This window comes from Gavialis gangeticus, unplaced genomic scaffold, assembly GCF_001723915.1.
Source record: "Gavialis gangeticus isolate Ggan-Ray unplaced genomic scaffold, GavGan_comp1, whole genome shotgun sequence".
NCBI lineage: Eukaryota > Metazoa > Chordata > Crocodylia > Gavialidae > Gavialis > Gavialis gangeticus.
The window spans coordinates 23,022,309-23,031,519 of NW_017729011.1; the positions used below are offsets into that span (position 1 = coordinate 23,022,309).

Consider the following 9,211-nt stretch of genomic DNA (forward strand, 5'->3'; position numbering starts at 1 on the left):
CAAACCCCTGTAAAAAAACCCCAAAAAAAAAAAAAAAAAAAAAAAAAAATCGGTAGGTAGTACAACACCATTGTCAAAAAGTCATAATGCTAAGAGGTGTTTGTCCCATTAGACAGAACACAATTCTGATATTTTATATGTTAAAATATCTCCTTTGGACCATGCCTCTAGGTTTTGGTAAATGCCAGCGTCATTCAGATTGCCGCTTGCTTACTTGCAAACTCACAGTCTTTATTCTGACTTACGTACCATCTGCACAAACACCTTTTCTCAATACAGTTCACAGGGCCTGGTACTTACTATGCAGTGGACTGCACTAGCCAGATGTCTGATTCCTAAAAATAGCAGTCAGAGAACCCATCAGCTACAACAAGGTTGTATTGAAAGACTCCGGCTTCTTTTGCTTCAAGGAATATATAATAGATTATTTTTTGTACTCATTAAAATAAATTAATTAAAATTTCCCTTATTTTTTTCCTAAAGCAAAATACTTAATTGTTTCACACAAGCCACTGTGGGTGTATGCTACCATCTGCATTTTATAGATAGGGCAACTTGCAGAGGGAAAAGTTACTATTTTTCAAGCATCTAAATTTGGATGCCCAGAATTGGTGGACAACTGAGACATGCTTTCCAGAAGGGTTGAGCCCTCACAACTCCAACTGAAGTCAGTGGGAACTGCAGCTATATGGTATCTGTAGAAAAAGAAAACCAAGTTTTAAGTGTCCCTAAACTTAACACACCAAATATTAGTGGAGCCTGTTGAATATGCAGGGGTATGTGATTTGGCCAAGGTCAAACAAGAAGCCCTCACCTCCTGCCCTCGTCCTTTAATCAGAAGATCATTCTTTTCTGATGTACTCTTTCAGTTATGATAACATTTGACAAGCTTGTTCTCAAGGACTGGACATCTTGATCTAGTACTATCCAACTTCATCTTTATGCAGTAATTCAAGAAGCTCTGAAGGGACCTGACCACTTCTCCATCCTCTATGAAGAATGCCAGGAACAAGAATGTGCTCATGATACCAGCCAAGGGTTTTGTTTAAGGTAACTTCCTGAAGCATGTTGCTCAATAATTCCTGATACTTAAGTCATCTGTGGCTGATGGAGAAGTGCAAAAAGACAAAGAAACTATTGCTTCAAGTTTGGTATTCACAGAAAAGCATGACTGTACAAAACACTATAATGCAACCTCCTGTCACACCCTGAACACCAAACGTGTGTGCATTTTTCCTTTCGACAGGAAACTCTCCCCAAGTCATTACACCACTATCACAAAAGAAAACACTCCCTTTAATCACTTGCTGTTTAAACAACACTGATACTGGGTGTCCTGTGACTGATACTCAAGCAACTCCTGGACGTACAGAAACCTAGTCTGGATCTAAGTTTTGGGAATATACAGCTCCATACCCATGTTCCACTTCCAGCGACTCTATGACTCATGGGTGACATTTACTTATAGAATAAATCTATTTGCAAAAACATCACATTATTGCAGTGCTTCTCTGCTGACAGAAAGTAAAATTTAAAAATTCAGATGATTTAGACTTCCTTTTCACAATAATAATTTGAAAGACTGCTTTTACATTATTATTATAGCAAACACAGCTCTTCCCTTAAAAGTAGCTTGAAATATCATGCATGCTATACAGCTTGCCACAGGCACAGCTGTGGCAAGATACAGCATGAAATATAGAAGATTAATTTAAAAAATGAAGTGAGCTGGTGGTATTGCTCACTTTTTCTGCAGTGCTTTGGGTACCTGCTACTATAAATCACCTCCCGTATTGGGGCTCAGGTTCATTGGTACTGCTTGTGACGTCCTTGTTCTGTGGTTAGAGACCTGGAGCTAAAAGCCATTTCACTTTACATGCCTGTGTGGTGTATATGTAGCCACGTCACTTTAGCTTTTGGTGCTCACACAGGTTGGGATGGCATTTTCTTCTGCGGTGAAATAATATACCCATACCTGCTAGAAGTAAAAGAGAGGAGAAATTGAGGGCCCCTGCCAGGATGGGCTCAATAACCAAGTAGTTAGGGCTCGTGCCCAGGGAGCAAGAGAACCAGGTCCTAGGCCCCCTCCTCACCCAGAGGTGGTGTGAATCTGCACAGGCAATGCTGAATCCTAGTGTACATAAGTATCAAAAGTTTCAGTTATGTGGCCATGCATATGCCTTTTAGGCATTTAAAGTGAAAAAGGATGTAGCCCTTTCTCGTCATGACCATGAACCATACCTAATTCACACTCACTAAAAATCAGACTTTCTGAAGGAAGGGAGATGATGATGCCAGATACAGTGGCCAGTCTCAGTCTGCATCTCTTTTCTGGGCAGATACCACCTGGTCTAAGTCAATTAAAAAAACAAAAAAAAAAATTCACATAACTTGATATATATAGCACTCAATCCTGGCTTCAGTCCATCTCTCCCCACCACTTCCACCCCTTTGACAGATACTAAGTATAGCACCTTAGTGCTTGGCAGATTGTGACAAATAGCAGTTAATAACAATATTTCTTTCATTAAGGAAAGGTTTGCAGAGAAGGGCTGCAGTGTGCTAGGCTCCAGGAACAAAACAGCAGCAGCAGCAGCAGCAGGAAAATAAGGGCTTGTGTTCTGGTTTCTGCACAGATGTCTATAGCATGGTATTCAATTTCTGTTGCATCAACAGAATCAGATCAAGGCTGAGAAATCAAGAGAACTACCAATGGGAAAAAGGGGAGACGACACTGAACTGAGAACTGAGTTCTATACTTTGCTATCCTAGATGTCCAGTGCAACCACACACCTCACTTCCATATCTGTAAAATGGGAGATGACACCCATATCCCTATAGGGGCAGTAAGAGAACTAATTTATTGGTGGCTATAAAATCATCTGATTTGATCCCAACAGACTTGCTGCCATAAACAAAACATGTGTCTTTCACTCACAAAACATGGACATTCACACTTGAGACATAAAGCTAATACGGCATTTTTCCCCATTAGGAATTGCGGGGGTTGAATTCTACTAATTGAAGACAAATTTATTTTTGTATCTGCAAGGTAGTTCAGTGAAAAGAGGCTTCTTTGGGATCCTCTTAAGACAGGTAGTTACCTAACAAGGATGAATTCCTGTTCAGATATCACTGTATGAAACATCAATATTCTGCCCTTCTGCCGAGGCATTCCAATGGGAGAGCCTCTATTCTAGGAAAATATTACAAGTATATGCGAGGAAGGTCTGTATCTTACTACAGTCTCCTAAATGTGACAGGAACCACACAGAGCTAGAAGCTCATGTAACAGATCTATCGTCCTTACATACACCCAGAATTCAGACCGCAAGTAATACATGAGTAAATAGATAATTTATTATGTGAATTTAAATTCATAACTGCCAAATTATGCAGAAGGCAGTTGGTATATTTTCAATCAATATTTAGAGGTTAGAGTATTTGATAGCCTGTTCTAGTAAAGCAAAGGGGAAGGTTAAAAAAAAAGTCATCACAGTGTGATCCTCAGTTGTGATCACCTGCTCGTTATATCAGTAGCTTTACTGCATATTACAAGGTTATAAGATTACAAATACAACATTCATACACATATTCGGAGTCAATATATCAGCCTGACTGTAATGCAATAAAGACTGTTAATTTGGTGAGTCTGACCAGGTAAAGTATAGCATCTGCATCATGGAAAGTTAAGAATGGCTTTCAAATTAAGTTGTAAGCCCATCTGGTTGCCAGAAGCCTTTACAATATAGCTTCTGTATCCTATTTCTCTGTTTAGAAATCTCATGAATTGAACTAAATGCAGTCATTTTATCAAAGGGCACTAAAATTTCTGTCAAATTTGTGAAGAATTTTCTTTGCAGATCTATTAAGCTGTTTAACTATACTCTGACTGGTGCACTTAACTTCTTGGATTCTTTTCAAAGTCTGAATTGTCACAGGCAAAGGTTTTGGACTAACATTTACCCAAAAGCAATTTGCTCTGGTAAACAAACCTTTACCCTTTTCAAACTCTAGAAAGAAAATTTTCCACAATAGAAGTCTTTCCTTCTCCCTATTACATCACAGAGCTCCAACTGAATGCATCTTCCTGGTTTACTATTTAATACATCTTTGAGCAGATTGCTTTAAGGGTATTTTTAAAAAAGGTTATTTCTAATTGTAATTGTTTCTCCAAAGTTAAACTCAAAACAGAACTGGGCAAAACACAGTTCCAGGTCTTTTAATAGGGCAGTGCTAAAAAGGAATGCAAGTGAGCAAACACACCATATTGTTAGAGAGGAAGAGAGGTTTACATAAGTATTTTGTTGATGCTGCAATATTTAACTGGGTGGTTCATGTGCTGCACTATTCAAAGAGAGGATGAGAATTTGTCAGGATGAGCTCTCACAATTCAAATACATTTAGTTCAAATACATTCGCTTTTTGCACTTGAAAAGCTCTAAAGAATTAGTTCATTGGGAAGCCCTGGAATTCATGACAGGACTCAACAGAAAAGGAATGCTCTACCTAACCGTGAGCAATTCAGTCATGCAAAATGTCAATATCATTTTGTAAAACTCAATTTGTGCAACATTAATACTACGACATAGTCAAGTCTGAAAAGGAAAAAAATGCTGTTCTTCCCATCCCAGAAGAAAACAGAGAACTCAGAAAAGCTGCAAACCCATTAACCTTTATTCCTGAGGATGCATATTTAAACTTGAGTATACATGATCCTTTTAAGCAAGTGTTGAAAAATTGATTTTTAAGGAAAATAAAAACAGTAAGAAAATTCCGTTCTGCTCAAATGAAACACCCTCAGAAACTCAGAGTACGGTTTGTTGGTTTTAAAAATACCTAAACCCTGTCTATATTACAACTTCCATCATTGGTACCATCGTTGGGACTGCTCCGTTTTTCAGTCATAGCTCCCTAGTGCAAAGTCAAGAAAAACAGTACCTGGATTAGAACAACCACCACCAACAGTGCAACTGCACCAATGGCTGCAAGAGATTTGGACCATTTGGTGAACTCTACTCCGAGACTGAGAAAGGCAGAAATATCCAAGCCCCATATACTATATCAGGATAGAATAATCCCATGCACTGGGAAAGGCTGGGGATGGACTGGCTAAGCAGCAGCTCTGCAGAAAAGAACCAGGAGTTACAGTGTGCTGGGTATGAGCCAACAGTGTACCCTTGTTGCCAAGAAGGCTAGCATCACACTAGGCTGCATTAGTAAGAGCGTTGCCAGCAAAAGCGATTCTTCCCCTCTTTTTGGTACTGGTGAAGCCATATCTGGAGTACTGTGTCCAGTTTTGGACCCCCCACTACAGAAAGGATGTAGACTAGTTGACGGGTCCAGAAAACGGCAATGAAAATGATTAGAAAGCTGGGGGACATGACTTATGAGAAGAGGCTGAGGGAACTGGGCTTATTTAGTCTGGAGAAAAGAAGATGGCGAAGGGATTTAACAGCCTTCAACTGCCTGAAGGATAGTTACAAAGAGGATGGAGCTGGGCTGTTCTCAGTGGGGGCAGATGCCAGAACAAGGCGCAATGGGCTCAAGTTGCAGTAAGGGAAGTTGAGATTGGATATTAGGGAAAACCTTCTCACAAGGAGGGTAGTAAAGCACTGGAACAGGCTACCCAGAGAGGTGGTGGGCTCTCCATTCTGGGATGTTTTTAAGGCCCAGTTCAACAAAGCCCTGGCTGGGATGATGTAGTTGGGGCTGGTCCTGCTTAGAGCAGGGGGTTGGACTGGATGTGACCTCCTGAGGCCCCTTCAACCTTCATTTCCTATGATTCTGTGATATACCAGCAACTTAGCACAAATGCAGTTTCACCTTTCCAAACTCTTGGTGTAACAAGCAAGTTTAGTTGGGTAGATGTACCATAAGAATGGAAAAACTTGAACATAAAGTAAAATTGCTAACTAAATTGTGATGGCTTCCCAAGAATGCACTAATCTTTGAAAAAATGCAAACAGAAATGGTCATAAACAGCTTCTGGATCATATGATACTACATCACTTGTTTGGCATTCTTAACTGCAGATGTTTTCTTTAGGATCTTGCAACTCATGGTATTTATAAATAGTGCTGAGTGTGTTTTCTGTTTTATATCCTTCTTTTTTTAAAACAAGAAAATAAATTTCTGTTTTATCAAGAGCTGGCCTACTTATTCATGCCCAATCCAAACTTAATCAGTCATCCTCTCTGACTTCAAAACTGGCTTCTGTAGATATAGTTATGACATCTTGTTGGGTTTTTTTTATGGTTATTTTTTTCAAATCACTGAATGCAGAACTAAAAGGAAAATCTCTCTAGGATCAAAGATGCAAAAACAGGAAAGGAAGAAAAATCATAGAAACCAATCTGCATATACGGTACTAGAGAAAGGAGGCTTTTTGAAGTTATACAACAGACTTCAAGACACTTTTCAAAAGGCTGTAAAACGTTCGTGTTAGGAAATGTGCCTACATGGCAGGGCCCATATTAATTAAAAGAATTCCACTATTTAGACACAAGGACATCAGTCCAGCTGATTCAGCCTGAATTGCACTCATCATGCTGTACCTATACTTAAGATAGATGACTTAATTCTCCAGGTATGTCAGCTTGTCACTAGTATCAATTAAAAAAAAGTATAATTTGACAAAATGAGAACGGTACACATGTCCCTGGAGGGTTTATTCTCTATGTTCTTGAGTAGGTCTATTTTTCTTGTCTCTTTGGAATTCTTCTCGCCTTCTTCGTATGATCCTGTCAGTTAAATATATGGTCATCTCCCCAGTGCCAGAACAGGTCTTTTGAGCAGGCTTCTCCTCTCCCACTGTGATTACAGTTAAGCAGTTTTATCTATCTGCAGCCATTATTACTTTATCTTCCATTAATGGAACATTTCATGACAGTGAACTGTACTGAGCCTGAAGTCTACGTATAGTTTATCATTGACTACAGCAAGAATAATTTCCACACAGTAGAACTGGAGTCTCTGTGGTAACACTGAACGTACAAAAACATCTGCGTGGTTGATAACAACAAATTGGAAATGAGAAGCCGGACACGCCACAGGTAACAGAATAAGGGACAACACAACTGGTCTAGTTAATAACCTCTAACATACACACAGAATAAAATATAGATCCTATGTGTTGGATACCAGCAGCGAGGTTTTGGCTTCACGCCTAACACTACAAATAGACTTGCTGATACTTATACAACCCGAGCTACTTAAGAAAACGTTATTCTTAAACAAACCCATCATAATTCCTCCCCCACCCACAACTTGCTAAAACTCAGAGAAAACCCTTACTTAGCCACAACCTTATCTCCATCACTATTCGACTGCACGTTCAGTGCCAAAATCAACACCTTTAAAATAGTCACATTAAAAATGTTGGATGAAACAGGCCACATGTGATACTGAACCGACAAGAACAGATACTTCATGGGTGCCCCAAAATGCTTCATTTCCTAATTCTCTCTTTTTTTTTTACTAGAATAAACCACAAGCAGAAAAAAAGAAAACAGGAGACCAAACCCTCACGTGCTGAAGTGCAACTATACTCTAGTTGTTGGTATCTGGTTGTGCCAATATCCATTAAGGTTATATTTGAAGCCCTGCTACCAGGGTTGTTTCACAGCCCACTACCCCCACTCCACCACTGGCTTGTAAGGTTCAGGGAGGGCAAGGGAAATGGTTTGAGGGCTGGGGAACACGACTGATGAGGAGAGGCTGAGGGAACAGGGTTTATTTCTTTTGGGGAAGACGAGACAGAGAAGGGATTTAACAGCAGCCTCCAACTCCCTGGAGGGAGGTTACAAAAAGGATGGAGCTGGACCAGGGGTGGGCAGTTATGTGGGCTGGAGGGCCACTTAGCGCTGTTTCACACAGCCCTACTGTTTTGTTTTGACAGGACAGTGTTTCATTTCGAGTTTCATTTCGAAAGTACAGTTCCATTTCATCAAAACTGTTTCGCCCATAGGCTATAATGGGGAAGCCCAAAATTGCCTATAACTTCATTATTTTGTGGCAGATTTGGATGAAAACAGCCGGAACGTTAGCTCCTTCTGAGGGCACGAAACCTGCCAAGTTTCAAGGTGCAGGGGTTTCTGGGAAACTGCACCTCAAGCTGCTGACAAGTAAAACTTGTGATGTGCGTGACTGTGTTAAGGTGTGCCCTCACTGGCACCGGGGCCCATGGGCGATTGGTGCCACCTTAGTCGGGTGGGGCAGCAACTAGGCAGCGACCGGGGACCAATCTCACTGAATGGGGGAGTCCCCTGTGGCCGATCGCGCCAACCAGAAGTGGCGGTGGCACTTCATCTGGGGCTCCCACTGCCCGGCTGGTGCTTGCAGGGCGGGCACCGGTGCTCTCTCCCGCCTACCCCCTACCCGTCGCCTGTCAGGGGGTGCACCGGTGCTCTCAGGGGGTGCACGTGCACCCCTCCACGGCGCCACTGCTGGGGCCTCTACACGACATGGCAGCGTGCCCCAGTGAGGTGTCCATCTCCTCCTCCCCTACAGCCTCAACCCGGTCCACCCCTTTCAATCACAACAGGTAACACTTGTCGAACCTTAGCGGGGAGCAGCGCGGCAGCATCCAACCACCGCAGCCAACACCAGAGCCGTCCTCCCCGCTCTCCTTACTTTCCGGTTCCCCATGGGTGAGCCAGGCTTCAGCTCCAAAATGTTTCAACCATCCCCCAGCTTTGTTTCGAGGCTGTTTAGGAGCCCCCCGCCCTCCCATCCCGTTTCAAGCTCGAAATGAACCAAAACGGCGCGGGGCCCTGCTGCTCGGGGAGCACTAGCGAGCACCCCCACCCCCCACCCCTTTCACCGCTCACCCACGCGGTGTTTTTGTGGTTCGGGGGCCGGTGGTCACCGCCCCGCAGGGACACGGAGATGCCCCCGCTGCGGCGCCACCTCACGCCTGGGGGCAGCGGGACCCCCCGCAGCTGGGTGAGACCCGGCCCCCGCGCTGCGCCGTGCGCGGAGGCAATGGGCTCGGGCTGCAGCTGGGAAAGTTGAGGGCAGAGCCCGTGCGAGAGGCCCCGCGCCGACCAGGTAACGCGGCCCGCGGCGCGGCGCGGCGCGGCCGAGATGGACGCTCTCACCGCGGAAGGGTTCCGGGCCCCGCCGGCCCCGCGCTGAGTCCTTGTCTGCCATGGCTCCTTCCATCGTCTGCCCGAGCCGCGCCGCGCCGAGCCGCGCAGCTCCGCCGACT

General features: G+C 43.3%; 1 protein-coding gene across 1 annotated transcript in view; it reads right to left on the minus strand.

Moving 5' to 3' along the window:
• STOM (stomatin) overlaps positions 1 to 9,201 on the minus strand; it is a 32,160-nt gene extending 22,959 nt beyond the window's left edge. The window contains exon 1 of the mRNA XM_019510845.1: positions 9,102 to 9,201. Coding sequence (XP_019366390.1) covers positions 9,102 to 9,165 — 64 coding nt within the window. The 5' untranslated portion in view covers positions 9,166 to 9,201. The remainder of the gene's footprint in view (positions 1 to 9,101) is intronic.
• Positions 9,202 to 9,211: the final 10 nt, after the last annotated feature.